The sequence below is a fragment of the Portunus trituberculatus genome, chromosome 36 (assembly GCF_017591435.1).
Source record: "Portunus trituberculatus isolate SZX2019 chromosome 36, ASM1759143v1, whole genome shotgun sequence".
Lineage (NCBI taxonomy): Eukaryota > Metazoa > Arthropoda > Malacostraca > Decapoda > Portunidae > Portunus > Portunus trituberculatus.
Genome location: NC_059290.1, coordinates 232,030 through 256,865, shown reverse-complemented (window position 1 = coordinate 256,865; position 24,836 = coordinate 232,030). Strand labels below are relative to the sequence as shown.

Genomic DNA, 24,836 nt, shown 5'->3' with positions numbered 1-24,836 from the left:
TTTACGAGTGCTGTGATGACACAAAATACGCGTTAAAATGATGAATATTCCATGCACAGACCACATGTCCTTCCACCCTATATTTCTATGTTTCTATGAAGGAAGCTAAGCTTCTCTTTGTTCCTCCTGCAAGTGGTCACTTGTAGTTTTCTTCAATATCCTTTTTTTTTTTTCCAACACAAATAGATCTTCCCTATTCAAATTTTCCATTCCACTCAGCTTTCTGTTTAGTCTTATAATGTCACCTCTCTTTTGTCTCATTTCTAATTTCGTAGCTATCTCCTAGATAGTCTTTCTATATAGGATATATCTTTTAACTCTAGCATCATCTTGGTTGCTACTTTCTTTACCTTTTTCAACATATTATCTAATCCTCGGGAAGTTTCTGTTCATTTCATTGTCTTTTCCTTATCATAGACTGAGTTGGGTCTGGAGCGACTATACCGTGATGGTAAGGCTGGCTGGGTGATGGCGCCCTCCAATGAGGTGCTGCGAAACCTTATTGGGCTGGCAGCACTCACAGGCTTCCCTGCCATTGACCTGTGGTGAGTGCAAGACAGGGGGTAGGGCTGTGGCCAAAATGAGGTGGGTGCAAGGCAGGGAGTTGGGGCTGAGGCCAAGACAAGGTGGGTGCAAGGCAGAGGGTGGGGCTGTGGCCAAGATAAGGTGGGTGCAAGGCAGAAAATGGGGCTGTGGCCAAAGTGCAAGAACATGGGAAGAATAATATGAACCAGATGCCTCATAAGATTACATTCTTTTTCTTCCAAGGACAAACTCTTTTGTCTTTATAGATAAGTTAACTAGGTGAGAAATATTTATTGACATGGATGTTTCTTTGGGGCCACCATAATTTTTGAAAAATAAGTGAAGGATATAAGTTCATGTAGTTTTACGAGAAGGAAGACAATTGTCTTTAGAGTACAGGCTGTAACTGCCCCCTTGAGTTCTGAGACACAAAGGGGTTCAGTGAGGTCACAGCTAGCTTTAATGATGAGTTCACAGCATCTCCTGAACTGGTTTATAAGACCAGAACTAGTGCTTGCTTCTCATTTGTGTGGGATTTACAGGGAAGAGTCCACCAATCAACGTGTGGTGCGTCGAGAAGTGAGGAAGATGTCACCTAGCCAGAAGGAGGCTCTGGGGCGCCAGCTGCTTGAAGAAGCTGCTCGGGAAACATCTAACATTGCTCCCTTGTATCCGTACCAAGGCACAGACTTTGTGAACCCATTCAACACAGCCCCACCTACATTTGTTCCAGAAGTGAGTACAGTACATGCAGTTACTTATTTGATTTCAGTTTGTTTCTTGTTATTTTTCTTTCAGCTTTAATTTGTAGTCAGGGCTCACAATGGCACCAATCCTTGTTCTCTGTGGTTTCAGGTACACAATTCAAAGTGAGCACATGTCACACTAGGTCTTTTATTTCATAAGGAAATATAAACATGTGGAGCAGAAGGTCAAAGATGTCTGCCCATGCATGATCTTCAAATGGCACTCGTGTTGTATGAACTTATATAAAAGAGGTAATGACAAGTATATATGTACCATGTTTTTTTTTTCTTTTTTTTTTTTCCTGTTGCTAGTGTACTGCATATCTGCTCCTCCCATAGCCTTACTATATAGACTTTTGGTTTCAATTTTGACCTGTTCTTTAGGAGTTATTCATTATGTGCACTCCTTCATCCTTTCATGGGCATAGTTGAAAAAAATGTTAATTTTTAGCCATATTATGATTTTAACTTCTAAGAAACTAAATTGAGAATAAACCTTCCATTGAATTAAACTCTTGGCACAGATGAAGAGAAGTGATGGAGTGGTGCATGGAGCAGCCCTGCACCAAGACGCCTGGACCTCCCTTGCCCTCATCTCACGCCATGACCTCACCAGCAAAATGACAGCCTTTACCTTTGCCCTCCCAAACCCCACAGACCACACTGGATGTCTGCCAGGCCAGTTTGTTGCGGTTAGTGCCTACATTCTTGTCATTTTGATCTTAGTAAAATAACTTTTTTTGATATTTCAAATTACTGTGGGATTTATTCAGAGGAATATTCAGTGTTAGCCCCATTATGTTCCAGGTATATATAGACAACATACAGTATGGAGTGACCAGTTATATTAATTTGTTTGCTAATGTTGCAAAATTGTTAAGAGTAATTAATAGCTGAGAAGACTGTTTTGCTGCTGCAGGAAGATATAGACAAAATTTATGAGTGGAGTAAGAAGTGGAAGTTAGAATTCAGTTCCAAGAAATGCCATGTTATGGAATTAGGGAAGAGTGAGAGAAGACCGGTATAGAACAATTTGATGGAAGAGGAACAAATTATGAAGACTAAAGAGGAAAAAGATCTGGGAGTGGTTATACAAGAAACTCTGAGCCCAAAAAAACACATAAGTAAAATATTTGGAACACCAGATAAAATTAGGGTGGCATTTCATTACATGGACAAGGATATGATGAAAAAAATTATTACAAGTATGATACATCCAAATTTGGAATATGTAGCAGTGATGTGATTGCTGAGCTTGAAAAAGGATACAAGAAGATTAGAATGGATCCAGAGGATAGCTACAAAGATGGTGCCAGAACTAAAGGACCTAACATATGAAGAAAGGCTGAAGGAAATGGGACTGCCAACCTTAGAAGATAGAAGAGAAAGAGGAGACCTAATAACATTGTGTAAAATAGTTGAAAAGATTGAAAAGATAGACAAGCAAGACCTAGTGCTGGTGACAGAAGAAGCTGGAAGGACAAGAGGACATGCAAAGAAGACTAGGAAGAGGCAGTGTGTGAAGGATATGTGAAAAAAACATTTCCACATAGAACGGTGGAAAAGTAGAATGCATTGAATGATGAAGTTGTTGCAGCACAGAATGTGCATAGCTTTAAAGAAAAATTAGATAAATGCAGATATGGAGAAAGGACACTATGAGCCCTGTTTGAACCATGTACAATAGAACTAGGTGAACACATACACAACTAGGTAAAAATGTGTGATGTCGTTGCTGACATTGCAGAAAGCAAATGTATAAACAAAGTGCTCCCATTGCTGGATACTACTGCCACCTCCAAGCCAAGAGATCTGGTGATGTATATGCAGGAGGAGATGGGGGCTAGTGTATTGATCACTGTCTCCAAAAGTATCAAAGTATTTGTGTAAAAAAAAAAAAAAGTAAGAGTCCAGGTGGCATTGCTGACGCTGGCCATGTACACAACAGTGAGTGGCCTCAGACTATGAACCCCATAGAAACTCCACTGGGGTGAAGGCATCTAGGTGAATGAGTTCCACAAGAGATTTCTCTGGTTTTAAGGATGAATAAACCAACATGAAAAAAAAAATAATATTGGTAGAGAAGCAGCTTAACTGTATGAGGGAAGTTAATGCCGGAATACTCAAACAAGACCACCTGTTTGAGGAAAATAAGGAACTGAAAGCAAAATGTAGTGAACTAGAGGAAATGGTGAAGGTCAAATATGAAGGAACAGAAAAGGAGAACAAAACCCTAAAGGAGAAGTGTAAAAACTATGAAGCAGTGTTGGAAGGACTTAGGGAGAAGGTTGAGGCAGGGGAGGGAGCAATGAGTGAAGAAAAATTAGAAAATTGGAAAGAGGCATGGAAAAAAAAGATCAAGAAGATGAAAAAGTGAACTTTACTGAAGTGATTAAACAACAAATATGACAAAAAGTGAAGGATATTGATACAAGTGATAAAGGAAAAGGAAGAAATAGTAAGAGACACAGGAGAAACAGAAATGTATCATTATATATGGACTATAAGAGAAGGAAAACCCTGTGAACTTTGTGAGAGAAAAGGAGAAAGAAGTGGTAAAGATTATTGCAAGGGTTCACGATGAAGAACAGGGCCTACAGAAAGAAACTGAAGAAATATATCGACTTGGAAAATACAGTGAGATTCCTAGTAGAGGTTGAAGAAATACTGGCTAGGACAGGAAAACTGGCTGCAGATACAAAATACAACAACATTCAGATAAAGAAGGGTATGAACCAGAAAGAAAGGGAAAAAGAGAGAACTGTGAAATGAATTTAAGGATAAAACACAAGATGAGGACAGAGAATGAGAGGAAGAAATTTTATACACTGGAGATTAGTAGACAAGAGGCTGAGGAAATGACATATTTAACAAGGGGAAGGAAAATATTAGGATTTATGTATACAAACATAGATGGGTTTATATCGGGAATGTTGTAAGAGATTATATACAGTGGAGACTCGATACTCAAACTTAATTAATTCCAAATGGCTATTTGAGTATCAAAAAGTTCAACTATCGATAACTATAAATCAAGTAATGTGTTCTAATCTTAGCAAAACCTCAAGTTTATAAAAATTTCAATGTAATTCTTTTTATAATTTTGATTTGTACATACCGTTAAGGCTGATGATGGATAACGTAGAAGAGGAGGGGAGAAGGGTGGGGAGGAGGAGGGAGGTCATCGGAGGATGACCTCCTTCTTGTGAATCCACTAGTGGAGGGCTGTGGCTCACTAACACTTAAACTTTTACTAGATTCTGATTTTCACCACTAATAAGCCTCTTTGGTGCCATTGTAAGTTTCTAAATTAAAAACCACCAATAGAATGCAGAAGAATGTTGTTTTTTTCAAGACTGTGGCAGGACTAGAGATGCGCACCAGAATCCAGTAAACCGGAATATCTGTATTTTGCGTTAGTATTATCAGTAATACCAGTATCAGAATGAGACATTGGTGGCAGTGGGGAGGGAGAGGCCAGAGCTTTGTTCGCAACCATGTGTGCAGCCATTAGATTACCAGATGTTTTCACCACTAATAAGCCTTTGGTGTTACTGTAAGTTTATAAATGAAAAATTACGGACAGTATGCATGAGAATGTTATTCTGAAGACCACAGCAGCACAACTGGCAGAGGGGGGAAGGAATGACCAGGAAACCTTTGTTTACAACCACGTGTGTGGATATTTGACTATCAGGTATTTTTTTTTAGTATTAAATCAAATTTTTGTGTGCAAGTATTGAAAAGTTTGACTATTAAAACATTCAAGTATTGAGTCTCAACTGTAATGAAAAAAAGACTGATTTTTTTTATGTAGAACAGAAACAAAGTGAAGCAAAGACATTCAAATAAGTTTAAAGAACAGGAACATAATGTTTGGAGGAGAGATAGAAGAGAAAAAGCAGGAGAAAGAGTATTGATAATGGTTCAAGAGGATATATAAGTGGAAGAAATACAGTATGGAGATGGACTGGCTGAGGTTTTAAGTATAACAGTTAGAACCAGTGGGAGGGAAAGGAGGAAAATCCTAGTTACATATGTGCCACCAAAGAATAATACATGGAAACTTGAGGTAGACAAGGAAATGCAAAATGAAGTGTTGAAGTGCTTGGACAATATGCTATGAACCGACAGAAAAGTACTATTTAAGGGGGATCTAAATTGCAAACATGTTAATTAGTAGGAAATGGAATTAAATAGTTACACTGGACGATAGGGGGAAGAAGTGCTACAACTGGCAATGGTAAACACAATGGACCAAAGGGTGAAGGAATATACAAGGTATAGAGGGGAAGAAGAACTATTAGTGTTGGATCTCATATTCACCAAAAAAAAGAAGAAAAAAAAAGAGTCTTGTCCAAACATCAAACAACATAGTCCAGTGGAAAAAAGTGAAGCTGAATTGGAGAATCAGAGGATTTTGAGAAGGGATGAGGGACACAAACAAGGAAGATTTGAATCACGCCAAGACAAATTTTGAAGGATTACGTAAGTATTTTGGTAGTATAAATTGGAAGGAAACCATGCAAGGCAAGACAGTTCAAGAGAATTATGAAATCTTCCTAAACAAGTACAATGAGGGGGTAAGGAGATATGTTCTGGTGTACAATGTTAAAGAGAGCAAACACACAGTGTATTGCTACATGTGTGAAAGCTAAGAAGAAAAATGATGCTACTTGGAAGAAATTAAAGAAGTAGAGAAATGAAGAAAATAGGAAGCAATACAATGAGGCCAGAAACAAATATACAGGCAACCCCCACTTAACGAAGGGGTTACGTTCCCTAAAAACTCTTCGTTGAGTGAAACTTCGTTAAGCAAGCCAATTATAACAAGTTTAACCCCTGACTTGAACTTCCATTGAGAGTAAACAAAGCGAGAGTGCATCATAGTACAGTGAAAGGTTTAATGAAAGTAAAAATTATGAAGTTAAACATTTATGCAGTTTAAGTAATGATAATGTACACTAATGTATGTATGTACGTAACTTTATAATGTTGTTGATCTTAAATTTATGAAGGGAGGGAGAGTGAAACTGGAAAGACACTAACTGGTAACCTGTGGAATGTAAACAAAGGGCACATCATTATATCACATACAAAGCTTATGTACTACATTTCCACAAGGCTTTCCATTTTGCCCATTGTAGAGTCACGAGTTCAAGTGGTTCTTTTAGCTTGCAAGGAAGATATGGTCTCACCAGCCTTCTTAATAGAGTCTGCTGACTTGAAAATAATAAACACAGTAGATGGAGTCAAGATGGTGGTGAGCAATGCTATTAGTTTTCTCGCCTCTCACATGTCTGTGAATAATATCCAGCTTCACTTCAAGAGTAGGAGACTTCCTGGTCTTCTTAGCAACGCTAGGCGACATTGCAGGGCGTTTTGGTGGTAAGTTGAGTGAGAGAAGACGAGCTGCAGCTGACGCGGTTATTGTTTTGAACAGGGGGAGTGAGTAGTGCACGTTTTGTCCATGAGAGGCACTGGTGTATTCAAAAGCCTGTCGGCTTGCGTGATACGGCGAGGCTTTCAAATTTGGAAAAAATTACCTGGATATAACTTCGTTAAAGCGAGTTTGGTGTTCGTTAAATGAGCAGATGGTAGTAAAAATGAAACCTTCGTTGTAGCGAAATTTTGTTGTGTGAACCTTCGTTAAGCGGGGGTTGCCTGTATTAGAATGAGGAGGGAGGAGGAGAGAAAATTTGAAAGGGATATTGTAAAAAGATGTTGAGAGGAACCCAAGCTATTCTAAAGTATATAAATGTAAAAATGATGAGCTGAGACATCATTACTAACTTAGCTAAAGGATACTGGGTATATGAAACAATGGAAAAAATTAGCGAACTGATGAATGAGAGCTTTAGATCAGTATTTCATGTAAAAGGAGATTTTATACAAGAAAATGATGAAGTGATGCAGGAAGGGTTACAAAATGTTATGGTGCATAAACAGGAAATTAGTAAATTACTAGAAAAGGTAGATGTAAGAAAAGCAATGGAGCCAGATGGAGTGTCAGGATAGACACTGAGAGAATGTAGAGCAATTGGTAGACCCAATTTGGGATGTGATCAACCACTCATTAATGGAAGGGAATGGAAAAACATGAAATATAGTCCCAGTATATAAAGGAAGGAAAAGAACTGAGCCCTTGAATTATAGACCTATGTCATTGACTAGTGTTGTGGGAAAGCTCTGTGAAATTGTGATTAAGGAAAAATGGCTGGATTATCTGGAGGAAAATGAAATCATAAATAACTCCCAATGTAACAGCCACTAAACAAGGATAAACATAAATGTCCCTGGGTTGGACTGCATACAGAGAGAGAGAGAGAGAGAGAGAGAGAGAGAGAGAGAGAGAGAGAGAGAGATTGGAGTGTGTGAATATGCACAGTTATAAAATTGATTATGGTGGTACCTTGAGATACGAGTTAAATTTGTTCCTGTTGACAGAGCTCGTATCTCAAAACAAATTTTTTCATTGAAATGCCATTAATCTGTTCCAGCCTCCTCAAAAAGAGCACTCTTTTTTTTCTTTTTTCCGGATAAGAAAAAGGTATTTATATATAATAATTATTGCACAGAGACATAAAACATAAGAAAAGATAATATAAATAGATAAACTACTCTTATAAAGTACAGTGGTACCTCTAGGTATGAAATTAACTAATTTCGGAGTGGCTTTCATATCATGATGTTTTTAAACAATGAGTCGCATTTTACATGTAAATTGCCTAATTTGTTCCAAACCCTACGAAAACACCACATTAATTTTTATAATAAGGGTAAAACCAGAATGAAATAAGAGCCAAATACATTTGAATCATTCAATATACCTAATCTAACCATTAATATCTGTAAATGAAGTAGATAATGGAATATAATGCAATAATAAATGAAAAATAATAATACGAAAATGATCTGAAAATGTGGAACCTTACCTCTCGAGTGAGGCAATGTCCGAAAGCGAAAGTGGCGGCAGAGGAGGAGGGCAAACGGCAGAAAATATAGAAAATGGCAGGAAACATTAACACTTAACTTTAAGAAACACTTATATTTTTTTTCCAGTTTCTAAATTTCATGAATTAACACTTAACTTTATGAGACGCTTAAAATTAATGTTTCTTTTTCAGTTTCTAAGTTTCATCAGATTCTTCTTCCCTTCTCTGTTTTTTCGTATCACTTTGACCTTCACCTTGACTCACTAATGGCCTCTTTCAAAAGGGTCATGGTTAAGACGGCCCCTGACCACAATGGCCTCCCACGACGGCCCTATGTTTACCACGACCTCAGCTTTTTTTTTTTTTTTTTTTTTTTTTTTTTTTTTTACCTATAAGATGGTTTGAAATTACACTTGTTAATACAATATCGTATACTAAGACAGATTGTATTAACAAATCAGGCACTCACCACTCCCCCATCCTTCCTCACCCAGTGATAGGTATTGTACCACGTAGTACGTATGTAAGTAGTACTTACGTTCACCGCAATAATGTTATCGTGTAATGTTTATCAGTAAATTGCATACTTGTTAATACAATCTGTCTTAAAATGTAAGATACTGAAAAATTCCACAGATTGCAAAACATAACATTAAAACATTAGATATTTAGCCAAGTGGCACCTCCGGCTGCTGCAGCAAGCCAGCAAGTCACCGTCACCTCATAAAAAACACAATGGACTATCGCGCGCCTCTCAGAAATTTTAAAATAATCTTACAGGTAAACAAAACCTGAAAATGCATATGTGTATATAACATTATTTGCTTAGAAATGCATGTTCTCTCCCCTCTTGCAATATTTACAGAAAGTCCTGTTACACCCTGTTTACATATGTACAGTATGTGCACTATATGCGGAGGCTACACCGGTGTACCAATACTTTATGGTTTTTAACACTCCATACTACAAAACACTATCTCAGGAACGCTGAGTTGCCATCCGGAGTTAACGTGTTAACATAATGAAAGAAATAAGAGGACAATAACCCAAAATTTGATGTGGGGTCGTCATGGTAAACATGGGGCCGTTAGGGTAAACATATGAGGCCGTCGTTGGGGAGGGCCGTCGTGGTCAGGGGCCGTCTTGACCAGGAAACCTTTCAAAATCAACGATGCAAGGAACTTTGTTTCTTCCTACTTTTCAATATGTTCCTGAAATGACTCGCGCAAATGTCTTTAAACTGCGCAAGAAGACGACTTGTGTGGCGTGAATTTTAAAACTTTCTCCACGCGGGAATTTTGAATTTTGTTTCGTATCTTTCGTATGCTGAGTAGTTTTTTGTAATATGAAGCAAAAAAAATCTTCGCATATCATTTCATAAAATGAAATTTTCGTATACAGAAGCTTTCGTATCTCGAGGTACCACTGTATATTTATCTCGGAGGATGCACTCCACAGGACGTTACTGCATTCCCAACCCTCACTTGGGACTGTCAGTCAGCTGGAGTGTATAAATATAGCCACCCACAGAAGACTGGCTGCTCTAATAATCACAGAAGAGCTCATTGACGATCTTGTAAACATTATTCATTGAATAAATGAAGTTTTAAGAAAGAGAGAGAGAGAGAAGCTCTTAAGAGATTTGTTTACATGCTCTCCCCCCTCCGTGATAAGCGTGGTGGAGGAGGTAGGGAGAGATGGAAGAAATTTGATTTGCCTTTTCAGTTTGGTACACATGAATACTTTATCAATGCATGAAAATATATGAAATAACAGCAAAAATTTATTTAGTGTTTTTACCTTGGAGACACAAACGTTTTCAGCTAATGGTGGTAAACAGTAGAGGAGGAGGGAGGGAGGGAGGAAAGGATGCAGGCACCATTCACATGTAAACATTAAACATAATTAAAATTGCACTTCCTTTAGACAAAGTAAAAGGTCAGTAATTAGTGTGAAAATGATGGAAAAACAATCACAGTGCATGAGATCCATGGGAAACTCTTAGATACTAGCTCAGCTGAGGCCGGACTGATGTGCCGAGCCGCCAACTACAGCAGTGACACCTCCTAAGTGTGACTCGTAACTCAAAATAAAAAAAAAAAAAGACCAAATCATAGCTCATATCTTAAGATACCACTGTACTTTTTTGCACTGGCCATTCATTCCTTTGATAGAATAACTCATGGCAATCATGGCAAACATGAATCAGTGTTGACAAGATGAGCTAGTAGCCATTCTTTCTATTAGGCCACATAAATAACCAGGTTAGGTTTCCAGCTGTGTTGATAAGAGAATTATCTGTCTTTTTTTAAACAGGTACAGCTGATGGAATCCGGGAAGCAATACCTCCGCTACTTCTCACCAGTGTCTCGTCCTGATGACTTTGGGCGGCTGGAGGTGGTGCTTAAGTATGAGACTCAGGGAATGCTCTCCACCTTTTTCAAAAGTCTTCAGCCAGGTGAGTTTGTCCTTGTGTGCTTTTATTTTGTTCATTTTATGTTTCTTACATTACTTTAGATAGTGAAGTTCATTACAACTTGTCTCATAATGGCCAACAGATATGTTGTTTGTTCTTTTTTGTGTTCTCTGTTAGATTTTACAAAGTTGGTGGTTGAACTTTAATTGGATCTCATTGGTCATCAGAGGTGCTGCACATAGAAAGGGATTCACAAGCCACAACAGAAAACTGTCTAGAGTTTGTCAACCTTCAAAGATGTGTATGTAATTTTTCTAGCCTTTTTTGTAGGTTTTTTTTATGGTTTATATTTGAGTATTTCAGACAAGATACAATAAATTTTACTTTCCTACTCACTCAATAATGAAGATCATGAATGATGATAATGGTATTGTTCATGAATGTAATGGTAAATAAAAAGTCATTAATGAATAAGGCATGTGGTTGCAGGAATTGTTTTCACCAACACACTAACCAGTGTTTGTCTGAAACTTCTATTCTGTGAGTAGCCTAGCATGTTTGTACTTTTGTTGCATCACTCACTCTTGATGAGTCAGGCATAGGACTTCCCTCATCAGAATGACAGCCAGACATTGCTGCACCATATTGTAAAGCTGTAAAATGACATAGATCCGTGCTGTACCTCCAAGGAACAGTACCATTACTGAGAGAAAGCAATCTATAACAAAAGCATGTTTGACAAAGGGATGCTTGTCTGAATAATTCCTTTGCCAGCCAGTTTATGCTGGCTGCTGGGTAAACATTGCTCCAGATTGTCTGCTGATTGGCTATTGCATCAGCTTGGCTCAACATCTCCATCCTGTCACACCCTCCCTACTTTGCCTTCCCTTGTGCCCACAGTCCCAGTTCCCACAGCAGAAAATGTCAATAAGGGTGAGGAATTAACACCTGTAAGTGAGACTTTCTACCTTACTTTTAACAGTGCTAGGCAGTTGCATCAATTACCAGGAAGAGTGAAAATAGTGTATGCAATAAACTGAATTCAGCAAAGGGTGGTACATGACTTCCTTTGTATGCACAATGTTTCATATTTCTTCATGATGGAATCTGTAGTGCTGATGACCTTCTGTCTCAAGCTTACCAGATGAATGGCATGGTATCTGTGTTCTTTCAAATGTTGCCCAATGGTGTTTATTCTTCTGTAATTTGTGATGCCCAGTTTCTTTTAGTCTTATGTAATGACATACTGCATGCATCTTACCATTATTTACTAATGCTATCTTTTCTCACCATACATTAAACACCTCAACCAGTCACTTTACAAACATTCCATCTATTTCTGAAGTCTGAAAGACTCATGTTTGGATTTCTTTTCATCTCATGTAACATGTAATTGGAAAAAAACTGGATTCTGATAGTATCATCAGTAGTGATGCAGGAGTGTGAGGTCTCAGGTCAACCTTCCTCAGTCTCAGGTCAACTTTTGAGTCTCAGGTCAACCTTCCTAGTGGTCAGATGTATCTCTGATAGTGGTGTGTGATCTGCTGGCTTCTTTACATAGTGATGGCTTTCCCTGCTTTCCCTACGGTTTTGGCTGGTTGTGTTAGTTCTCCTATCCTCAAGGCCTTCGTTATGAAGGTCTCGGAGGTGGAGGCTGAGTTCCATCAAAGGATCTCGGAGGTGCGGGAGGAGTTTCAAGGCCGAATCTCTGACCTGCAGGCCGAGTTCTGCCGAGTGAACTCAGCTATTGAGAGAGTGGAGGTTCCTGTAGTCTCATTACCAAGTAATGAGACGAAGGGCTAGGAGGAGTGGCAAGTGATGTCCTCAGGTGCAAAGAGGAGACAGGTCCTCAGGGCGACATAGTGAGTGGAAACGGAAAATTCCTTCACTGTGTTGGAGGGAGTGGAGGAGGAGAAAGAGGAGGTGGGAAGCGACGAGGTGAGGAGGGTAGAGGGGTCCCTACCCGCAGGTAAGATAATGCTTATCGGTGACAGTCAGGTGAGGCATTTGGACATGGTGTTTTGTGATAAGGAAAGGAGGAGGAGGACAAGAGTGTGCCTACCAGGGGCAGGAATTGAGAGGATAAGTGCTCAAGCTAGACACGTGTTTAGTGGACAGGACCAAACCCATTGTTTTCCTCAGCGCTGGGGGAAATGACCTTTGTAAGTTAAGAAGTGAGGAGCTGTTTAGGAGATTTAAGGAGGCTTTGACTAAAATTAGAAATAAGGATGCAACCCCGTATGTGGTGTTGCCAAGGAGGGGACTGGGAGGTGAATGGCTGTCCAGGGCTATTGCATTAAATTGCAGACTTGCAGATCACTACAGGAGCAATGGATGGGCATTCAACGATAACTGGGACCTCTTTTATGGCAAAGACACCTTGTATGCCAAGGATGGAGTGCATTTATCACACCAAGGTGTTCGGGTTTTGGCTGGAACACTTGAAGGTGAGTTAAATGCACTCCAGCTCTTTTTTCGGTGGACAGGAGAGGGAAGGGGCATTGGTGATTCATAGACAGGAAGGATTAGTCAAATCTAGAAAAATAACCAGCTTAGTAAATGCGAGGAATAGTTTAAAAGTGTATTACACAAACTGTAGGAGTATTTCAAATAAGATAGATTTGCTGAGAGGAACAGCTTGTGTTTAAAATTTTGATATAATTGATTTAACAGAAACCTGGTTAGATATGTCAGGGAGGGTATATGATCAGGAGGTGAAAATTGATGGTTATACACTTTTTCATAAGGAGAGGGAAAACAGAAGAGGGGGAGGAGTGGCCTTGTACGTCAAGGACACTGCAATGTTGCATAAACAGCAGAATTAAGACAGATAGCAAAACAGAGTCTCTATGGGTAGATATTAACCCTTTCGGTGCTCCGGACCACGATCGTGGCTTTGCGGGGAAATGCCTCTTGTCCACGATCGTGGTCCCATATTAGACGAGTCACAGAATTAAACCGCGCGCCTACTGGCTGCTGCTAGTTACCAGATGACATTCTCCCATCCTCCCTCGACTCACGGGACACACCATCAGTTGCGTGGGAAGAAAAATATAGTCACAATGGCATCCACACAGTAGAGTATCAGATGCCCCCTTTTTCACAATTTTTATTATTTTACAGCGTCGCTAGTGACTATTTGTGCATTTATTTACAGAAATAACAAGAGTTATGATCAAATCTCTTTGTTAAAGAGCAGATATGCCCGATATTATTCGTTTATTGGTAATATATTGCGTATTTAGTATGTTACCATATATGGATATGCGTATCCTCGCTCATGACCTCCTCTCCCTATTGTTTACATAACCTTATATGATAAGCGTCCTGAAACAAAGTAGGAGGATTGTAGGGGATCCTCAGTCAGTGTTTGTCAGGAGTGATGGATAGTTCTCGACCTCCCACCTCTCGTGGCCCCCCACCTCGCCAGCCGCCTGCTACGCCCGAGGTGCGGCGTAGAAGGCCCACAGTTGTGACCACACCGGATGCTATTGCCATGATTACAGCATCTGGAGATGAATATTCTGATGAGGAGGAAGACATTGATGAGGTAGTACTTGATGTGTCTAGTACTGAAAGTGAAGACTCATATTCTGAGCCAGACACGGAGTCATCTGACGCTTCTTCTCAGCCCCCAAGCCCACCACCACTGCGTCCTCCTCCTCCTCCTCCCACGCGTGATGCCCAGCGTGCTAGACGATGCCTCTTGTCTGCCCTCCGCCGCACGCGACCACAACAGCCTGCATTCACGTGGACAGATGGTGATGATTTTATTCCAAATGTGTATGATTTTGATAATGCATCGAGTGGAATTTCTGACGCTAGTGGCATCACAGATGACTCCACTATCCCAGATTTTTTCAAGCTATTTGTGGACGATGATGTCATAGATCTGATTGTTCGTGAAACTAATAAGTATTTTGCATGTTGGTTTTGGTATATTTAGTGAAAACTGCAGTCATTTTATTTCTTGTTCTCCCCCCAAAAAAACTTGTTTTGTTGTGTTCTATTGCAAAGAAAGCCAGTATTTTATGTTGAATTTGATAATAATAGAAACACTCTGAAAACGTATTTTATATTATTTATGTGGGCATAATGTATACATAGATGTGAAAAATCATTACCTTAGCAGATTCTGGAGCAGTTCTGAGCAACTGCAGTTCAAATCAAGTGGAAAATTCAGTGTAATTTAGTGAGAACACCTGGACAAGTTGCGGCGGAAAATAACCACCCACTATGATGACAACACTCAACAGCGCACAACATACCACCAGAAAGCCAACTTCCCATAATTTTTGCACCACTTTCTAGTGTGGGTGGAGACCTAATTTTTTTTTACAGTAGATGCGTAACACTATTATGCATGAGAATATTATTTTTTTTCATTTTTGCAAACCTTGATTTTTTGGCCATATTTGCGGCTCAGACATGACCCAAAAACCTATTTGCGCCCTGAAAGGGTTAAGGGTCTCAATCAGTAGTAATGGGTTTAGTGTACAGGCCACCAAATGCTTCAGACCAAATAAACTCTTCCCTATGGGAGGAAATAAATAGAGCAGCCAGGTACAGTAAGGTATGTATGGTAGGGAATTTTAACTATAGGAATGTTGATTGGAACTTGATGGTGGGTAACAGGAAAGCAGATGAGTTCATTAAGGTCATACAGGATAATTTTTTAAAGCAAGTCATTTTAGAACCCACACGAGGAAATAATATTCTAGATTTAAATCTGACAAACAGGGAGGAGGCAGTTACATAGGTAGAGGTTGGAGGCCATTTAGGTAACAGCGATCACAAGAAGTAAGGTATACATTGAAATGGCATGAAACTTTAAAAAAAAAAAAAAAAGAGTACTTGACTTCAGAAAGGTTAATTTCGAGGGCTTAAGGGAGTATTTACAAATCGCTTGGCAGGGGCAAGGCAGATTTAGACAGGTAGAAGGAAGGGAGGAGCAGAGAAAGGGTGGGACGGAGAAAGAGTGAGGCGGAAGGGGGAGCTGGATTAGAACATGAGAGGAATCCCGGTCAGCTGAGGGTTAGTGAGAGCTATACCGAGTTCCTACATAAAATATGTGATGGTCAGATAGCCAACATTCCATATAAAACAATAGAATCACGAAGTAATGACCCTAAGTGGATGACAGACAAATTAAAGCGGTGCATAGGGCAAAAAAGGAATATATATAAGAGGCTAAAGGCAGGAGATGAAGCTTTACGGCCACAATACTATGAATTAGTAAGAACAGTTAAGAGGTTAACGAGGAAAGCTAAAAGTGAATATGAGTTGAGCGTAGCCAGCCAAGCAAAGACAGACCCAAAGGGATTTTTTCAGTTATATAAGATGAAAAGCAGAGAAGAAATAGGTCCCTTAAGGACAACAAATGGGGAAATGGCTAGTTCTGCGGAAGAGATTAGTAGAATTATGAACGAGTATTTTTTAACTGTCTTCACCCAAGAGAACTCACAGGAAATCCCAGATAGCAAAGAGGTATTTAGGGCAGAGGATAATGAAAAGTTGAGAGATATCCTTATAACTAAGGCGATGGTAGAACAAGAGATAGATAAACTAAAGAAATTCAAGTCACCGGGACCTGATGAAGTATATCCAATGGTTCTAAAGGAGTGCAAGGAAGTCGTAAGCGAATCATTAGCGGGACTTTTAAGGATGTCACTGGAGTCAGGTGAGGTATCGATAATGTGGAGAGAAGCTAATGTGGTTCCCATATTTAAGAAGGGAGATAAAACCCTAACATCTAATTACAGGCCTGTCAGCTTAACTTCAGTTGTGGGTAAATTAACACCTAGACAAACACGGCATGATAAATCACACACAACATGGATTTACGAAGGGGAAGTCTTATCTAACAAACTTGTTGAGCTTTTATAGTAAGGTTTATGAGGCGGCAGATAAAGGTGATAATTATGACATTCTCTACAGGCAACCCCCGTTTAACGAAGGTTCACACAATGAAATTTCGCTACAACGAAGGTTTTGCTTTACTACCATCTGCTCGTTTAACGAACACCAAACTCGCTTTAACGAAGTTTTATCCAGGTAATTTTTTCCAAATTTGAAATCCCCACCGTATCATGCAAGCTGACAGGCTTTTGAATACACCAGGAGCTGCTGGTACTAAGGCCTGCCTCAGGAGAAACCCTGAGACACCTGTAGAATAAAGATCAAGATCAAGCCTCTCGTGGACAACACAGGCGCTGCTGATACAAAGGCCTGACTCAGAAGAAATTCTGCGTCACCTGTAGCATCAAAATCAAGATCAAGATCACGCGCACCACTCACTCCCCAATCAAAACATAACAGCGTCACCAGCAGCTCATCTTCCCTAGTTCAACTTACCACCAAAACGCCCTGCAATGTGGCCTAACGTTCCTAAGAAGACCAGGAAGTGTCTTACTCTCGAAGTGAAGCTGGGTATTATTCTCAGACAAGAGAGAGGCCAGAAAACTAATAACATTGCTTGCCACCATCTTGACTCCATCTACTGTCTACTATTTTCAAGTCAGCAGACTCTATTAAGAAGGCTGGTGAGACCGCATCTTCCTTGGAAGCTAAAAGAACCACCTGAACTTGTGACTCTACAATGGATAAAATGGAAAGCCTTGTGGAAATGTGGCACATAAGTTTTGTATCCGGTACCATGATGCGCACTTTGTTTACATTCCACAGGTTGCCGGTTAGTGTATTTCCCGTTTCACTCTCCCTCCCTTCATAAAGTTAAGATCATCAACATTATAAAGTTATGTACATACATACATTAGTGTACATTATAATGACTTACATTAAACTACCTAAATGTTTAACTTCATAATTTTTACTTTCATTATACCTTTTACTGTACTATGATGCACTCTCGCTTTGCTTACTCTCAATAGAAGTTCAAATCAGAGATTAAACTTGTTATAATCGGTTCGCTTAACGAAGTTTCGCTTAACGAAGTGTTTTTAAGAACGTAACCCCTTCGTTAAGCGGGGGTTGCCTGTACTTAGATTTCAGTAAAGCCTTTGACAAGGTACCTCACCAGAGGCTCTTAAAAAAGGTTAAAGCACATGGTATAGAGGGTAGAATATTAGGTTGGATTAAAGCGTGGTTAGACGACAGGCGACAAAGGGTAGTAAATTAATGGATTGAATTCCGAGTGGGAAGAAGTAGTTAGTGAGGTGCCACAGGGCTCAGTTTTAGGGCCATTATTATTTTTAATATATATCAACGACTTGGATAGTGGAATTAATAGTGATACCAGTAAATATGCTGACGGCACAAAGATAGGTAGATTAATTAGGTCCGATTCAGATGCCAAAGCTTTGCAGGCTGACTTGGATAGGATGAAAGATTGGACAGATAGATGGCTAATGCAGTTCAATATTAACAAGTGCAGGGTGCTGAGCGTAGGTAGAGTTAATCCAAGCAATAGGTACAGGATAGATGATGTGGCACTAGGAAGTTCCAAGTACACCTCGGTCCCGCTATAAACGAGTGACCGAAAATATTCAGTTCAAAATTTTCGTTATAATCGAGCACGTTCACTGTGAAGGAATCACTTCCGAAAGTGAAGGAAATCCGAGGAGTTCTCGCTATGAACGGCGTTCACGTCGCTATGAACGGCGTTCGCGTCGCTTTGAACCGCGCGCGTGACGTCGATGCTCATTGTGACGTCATGACTGTCTGCGCCGCTTGGTTGGGAGGAAGAGGGTCCAGGGGGACACGGTAGTCCCCCTGTACATAAATCCCCCTAGAATTAAGGTAAGTGACAGCAAAGTTACCCTTTATTACCATTTTCTTTATGTGTTCAATGTATTCCATGTTTAACCCCATTTTTTTCACAGAAAAAAAGGTAAAATAGGGCTGAAAGTTAGGTTTAGGAGAGGGATGATCGACTTATTAGCCTTTTTCCCATAGGATACATTATTCACTATGAACGAATTCGCTATGAATGACCCCGTTCATCGACCTATTAGACGTTTATAGCAGGACCGAGGTGTATGAGAAAGATTTAGGATTCATAGTTACCTCCGATCTCGGTACAAGGAAGCAATGTATTGAGGCCAGAAATAAGGCGAATAGAGTATTAGGTTTCATTTTTAGAGGTGTTAAAAGCAGGAGTCCTGAAGTAATACTAAAATTATACTTGGTGCTGGTCAGGCCACATCTTGACTATGCGGTACAATTCTGGTCCCACCATTACAGAAAGGACATAGCTCTGTTGGAGTCAGTGCAAAGGAGGATGACTGAAAAGATAAAGAGAATGAGGGATATTCCCTATGAAGAGAGACTGAAAAAAATTAATCTGCATTCCTTAGAGGGACGTAGGTTCAGAGGAGACCTGATAAAAGTATATAAGCGGTGTAAGGGGACATGAATGTAGTTTTTAGGATCAGTAGCAGGGACAGAACCAGAAATAATGAGTTTAAACTTGAAAAATTCAGGTTTAGGAAAGAAATGGGAAGAAACTGGTTTTCAAACAGAATGGTTGATGAGTGGAATGGTCTCAGTGGGCATGTAGTCAGGGCTGAGTCAATAGGGAGCTTTAAAAGAAGGTTAGATAAATTCATGGATGGGGAAGATAGATGGAATTAGGTAGGTTAAGCACACTGGGACTGCCTCATATAGGCCTGGCGGCCTCTTGCAGTTTCCCTCTTTTTCTTATGTTCTTATATAGATCTAAATTGTGAAGTGCTGGAATAGGTTGCCAAGTTTTGAATTAGAGTGTGGCCATTGAGGTAAAGAGGCCTGTGGATGCAGAGATGAATACCATGATAAGAGAGACCAAAGTAGTGCTAGGATAGTTTGTAGATAAGGACCTTGGTTGTGAAAGCAAAAATGAATATGTTTATAGTAACACTTACTTCAATTGTTTTGTATGGCTATGAAATGTAGACTGTGAAGTTTTCAAAATGGAAATGAATGTCTTTATCCTACAGGCAACTTGGTGGAGTTCCAAGGTCCTTGTGGTGGCTTTGAGTACAATGCCAATCAGCTTGATGAGATCATAGTGCTGGTTGGTGGAGCAGGAATCACCCCGGCATTACAACTTGCCCGCTGTCTTGCCCATGACTCTACAGACAATACTCGTCTTACTCTCCTCTACTATTCTGACTGCTTCCAAGACATTCTCTACTACTCTGAGCTAAAGGAACTGGAAGGTCAGTTGTTTTGTAAATATTTTTCATATTTATATTAAAGATTTTTCTGTGTGTTTGCTTCTGAAGTACTAATTTATTTTAGTACACAACAGAATCCATCCACCATGGATGGCTGGTAACCTACAGGGGTTGGTAGGAAATAAACCTAGATGTGTATATGAATCTGACAACATTCATTTGTCTGCCAGCTCTTATTGTATTCCTTAATTTCCTGTTGTTTACACCAAACAACTGGAGAAGTTTGTGTGCGAAATGCAGTATTCATGCTATATTGCTATCATCTTTTGTGTTTGTGTGTTGTTACGGTCACGACTACGGTTAACGGCTACAGCTCACTAGGGAGTGTTATCCTGGCGAGCTCGCCAACTTTCTGTTACGTATGCCACTCTAGCTGTGACTATCTGCTGCTGCTCACTGAGGATTATATTAGTCTGGCATGATTGCCAGTTTATTACTGTACAATTAGTGGGGGATATAACACTCCACAGGGCCCCCACTACTATAAATCACAGCAGCCGTAACACTCAGGTTCTTTAAAGGTCGCCAACAGTGTATAACTTTCCCCCACTGTAAGGGAATCTCCTTAGCAACTCCTCCTGTACCCAACCAAGTAGAATTTATAAATGGTAGATGTAATGTGTAACAGGGCGAGGCCTTAATACCCCCTAGAGAAACCGCCCACAAGGACAATTCCACCCACTTCTCTATGAAGTATTAATGCCTCTCCACATGCCTTGCCCACAGACTGTGATAAATCACAGACTGGGACAACACACGCAGTGTATATATTACTATACTATCTATTACTACAACAAGTGCTTCCTAACACCTGTCAGACTGACTTCCCTAGCCTACGACTACTACAACATATGATGTGTACGCCACATCCGGTGGTGTACACACAAGCCCAGACACCACCTACGGGTGACAACAGCCACACAAGGAATCCAGATACTCGTCACAGACAAGTCTGACGGACGAGAACTACGCACACCTGGCCGACAGCATAAAGCCTCTCAGCATTCACTAGTGTGTGTGGCTACCACCACTACAATACAGTATACCACTGAAGCTATACAGAAGATGGGGGGGGGGCACAGCTGCCCACCAAACCCCACTGGTGACTACAGCCACCACCACCAACAAGATGAGACAGAAACGTGTCTCTCCTCCGCGCCGCCACACCACGAGTGAACAAACGCAACTCCCGAGAAGTGTAGCCAAACCAACTACACTTCTCCTAGAACAACAAGCCGCTGTTCTACAACCACGGTCTACCCAGTAGCAAGCCAGCTACTCAAACAGGAGGGCACAACTCCCAGACCAATGACTACTGAGTACTTCTAACGCACAGTCCAGCACACGTGTCTCTTCCTGTGCCCAGAGCGCATGTGTTAAACTCAGCTGAAGACTGGCTGGTACCATAAACAGTATACTACTGATACTAAACAAAAGATGATGGGGGCACACAGCCGCCCACCAAACACACTGGTGACCACGGCCACCACAACGACAAACAGGACGAGACAATGCCGCGTCTCTCCCACGCGTTGCCGCCACAATACAGGAAGGACGCAAAACAGAAGTGCAGCCAAACCAACTACGCTTCTCCTAGAGCAACAAGCTCGTTGCTCTACAGCCACGGTCTACCCAGTAGCAAGCCAGCTACTCAAACAAGAGGGCACAACTCCCAGACCGATAACTAGTGAGCACCTAGAGAAGTCCAGCAACACGTAGCTCTCTACCATGTGCCAGAACCACGAGCGTCCGTGTCCACCTCAGCTGAAGACTACCTTGGTACTGACTCCCGCTTGCAACGAGAAGCGAGAAGAGGGAGGTGGGTTGTCTGCTCAGCAGAACAGCCCGAGGGGCCCGCACTGGGTGGCTGCCATATAATAGGCACATAATAAAATAATAAATTAAAGGAGATTAAGACGGTGCCCCTAACAGTGTGTATTTACCTAGTTGTGACATACAAAAGAATAGCTAAGCTATTCTTTTGTATGTCACCATAGTTTTATCCAAATTTACCTCAAAGTTATGAATGTATCTAGCACACACTACCTCTCCCTCCAGTTCATTCCATGCCTCAATGCTTCTATAAGGGAATTTAAATTTCTTTATGCCCTTTTGTGAGTGTTTATTTTTAGTTTTCTTCCATATCCACCTATTTCTCCTTTGCTCATTTCAAATATCAGATCTTCCATATCTAGTTTTTTCCTAATCCATGAGGTTTTTGCACCTCTTCTCTTAATTTTTTGTTCCCTTCCCTCAATTCTCTCCAAATGCTTTTCATATCTTCACCATTCATCTTTAACCCATAAACTGTCCAATTAGAAGTATGGAGGTTACCTTGTCATGTTTTTTTTATTTTTTTATTTTACAAGTGATGCAAAAACACCATAAATCATAAAAATTTAGCATGTCTCTTTAAATTTTTCATGCACAACCTTGTCACCTACACATTTAACCAGGGAATCCCTTTGACAGAATGTAAACATTGTCATTTTCTTTATGAATGTCTTAAGGACATTTTTTTGTCACATAGTTCTCAGAATACTTTACTTTTATCAGAATTACATAAATTATATCCTTGTGCAAACTAGGTTTGCCATAGAATAACAATTTTCTGGGAAGAAAAAAAAAAAAAAAACAAAGACCACCGTATGGCAACATGCATAGCACCTCGTCACAAATACATATTGCTTGTTGTGTGGCTAAATATCATTCATCTTTACTTATTATTACCTTATTCTATTTTATTATTCCTTCATTTTACCACAAAATGTGTGCAAAACTAAATAAAGATCTTGTCCAAGAACACGCAAGTCTCTGTGTGTATTAGTGTGTAGGTGGCCGCCAAGCAAGGAAAAGTTGCTACTTAAGGTTATTTTACATTCAAAAGAAAAGGATGCCACCTAACTCTCCCACACGCACAAGATTTGTAATTCACTTTGTGTTTTTAAACTCGTTATCCAGTACAAGACGGACCATCACAGACGTTTTAACACGTCGTTGACAGTACACGGGTTAACTTCCAGTTTCTCCCTATTCCAGTCATGTCTCTTATCTCTCTTAACTTTGCAAAGCTCTTCTCTACTTTCTAGAATCTTTCAGTTACTCTGCCTACATTCTGCACATCATCATTAAATCTAATGAAATAATTTAAGGTGCCACAGAGAAGTGATGGTCCATGTGTGATCTTGATTTATAAGTGAGGTGGACACTCATTGACACACCCAAATTTTTCTTCCTATAGTTAATTTTTCATCATACCTTTTACTTAATTTTTATCTTTGCAGAAATGTCTAAAGGACAAATCCAAGTGATCCATACGCTGGGTGAGGCTCCCGAAGGCTGGAAGGGGGAGGACGGATTCATTGACACGGACAAAATAAACCGCTTTGTGACTAAGCCAAATGGAGTTAAACGTAAGGTAAGGACAATTAGTTTGCTTTGAAACACGACAGATGACTATCTTTTGGAATTTATGGGACTAAGTTGGTGACAAAACATTAAATATGCCAAAAGATCATCTGCTATATTAGCAAAGAATAAGAGAAAATAATGTATTTAAGTATTTATATGCAGAAAAAACAACTAATTCCAAGGCCTATACATGTAGAAAATATCACAAACATTTTATATATATTTCTAGAAAACGAACAATACGAGTATAATAAGTCTAATGTAAGGATGAACTATCTGTAGACTGTAGTCCACTTTGGCCTCAGCAAACTACTTGATACATATTTTTTCTAGCATCCTTCCTTGAAATGTTCTTGCTCTTCTTCCTCCTCTTTTGTCTCTAAAGCAATAGGATTTGTAAAACATTGATTGATTTACTGGTCAGTCTGTTCCTTAACTACTTATGGATTTTTGTTCACAAAGTCAGAGTGGAAAGACCAACATGATGGTGTAAACACAGACTTTGCACATTTTTATTTTTCTTATTGTGTATACTTTAGATCATTAATATTCTTTACTCTTCTCCTCAGTCTCCTACTTAACATTTTTACATTTTGAACTTACACCAAAAATACTTTCATTTGCAGCACACACACTTTACCTGTGGATGCTATACAGCAGATATCAGTAGTGCCAATATGATGGTAGACGATTGCTGTGCTCTGGCATCATTTTTAATTTTTTCACATGTCAATACCTTTTAGAAATATAAAGAGAGGATAGACTTACCAAAGGTGAAAAATGTAAGGGAGACAGACTTTAATCAAGACCACAGAAATTCTTGAAGCATTAGATGTTGACTGACTTACCCCAAAATAACTTATACTTTATTTATTTATTTTATTTTTTATTTTGTTTTATTTTCCCACAGGTGGTGATCTGTGGAGGACCAACCATGAGCATTGCCTGTCTGTTTTCCCTTCAACAGCTAGGCTTTTCTCCACAATCCATCTATATCTATGGCCAGTTTGGGGTAGAATTGGTGAAGGCAGTGTATGGGCGTAGTGCACTCCTCTCTAGCCATGACTGTCATACACAGGTATGACAAGGTGTGTTATTGGCAGTGAACAGTTAGTATCAGTAATTAAGGTTTTGTAGTGTGTGTATTTGTCTTGTCCTTGTCATTCATTCTTTCTTTGATGTTTTCCTTCCTGGATCATATTGAGCCTTCAGAATCTTCTCTCTTGTCTGCCCCATTAAAGCCACATGATAAAATTGTGTCAGTAACACTAGATGGTGTAATTCTATCTTAGACCTATTGGTATAAAGTGTTATATCTTAGTCTTCCTTATGTAGAATTAAGATATTGTAGGATTGTATTGCATTGATGCTGACACTGACAAGCACTTCCTGTCATGAAGGAAAGGGAAAAGCCTGCCAACTTCACTTCAAGGATCCTAAGCTATCAACTTTTCCCAACTTCACTACAAGGATCCTGAGCTATCAATTCACTGCAGTCCACTTAGCCTGATAATCTTAGGAGGACTGACTGAGTGGTTGAGATATGAATCTGGCAGTCTTGTGTTTGAAAGAGATGCTGGCAAGTCTTCATTTCTGAAGACAAGAGCTTCTTTGAAGAATTGTGAAT

At 39.8% G+C, this 24,836-nt stretch overlaps 1 protein-coding gene across 2 annotated transcripts in view; it reads left to right on the top strand.

The window, feature by feature from the left end:
• LOC123513693 (complex I assembly factor ACAD9, mitochondrial-like) overlaps window positions 1–24,475 on the top strand; it is an 86,555-nt gene extending 62,080 nt beyond the window's left edge. For both annotated transcript variants that reach the window (XM_045271053.1, XM_045271054.1), the window contains 7 exons: window positions 418–545; window positions 1,068–1,260; window positions 1,796–1,963; window positions 10,523–10,664; window positions 19,559–19,780; window positions 23,083–23,216; window positions 24,120–24,475. In XM_045271053.1, the coding sequence (XP_045126988.1) occupies window positions 418–545; window positions 1,068–1,260; window positions 1,796–1,963; window positions 10,523–10,664; window positions 19,559–19,780; window positions 23,083–23,216; window positions 24,120–24,293 (1,161 nt within the window). In that variant the 3' untranslated portion in view covers window positions 24,294–24,475. The remainder of the gene's footprint in view (window positions 1–417; window positions 546–1,067; window positions 1,261–1,795; window positions 1,964–10,522; window positions 10,665–19,558; window positions 19,781–23,082; window positions 23,217–24,119) is intronic.
• Window positions 24,476–24,836: the final 361 nt, after the last annotated feature.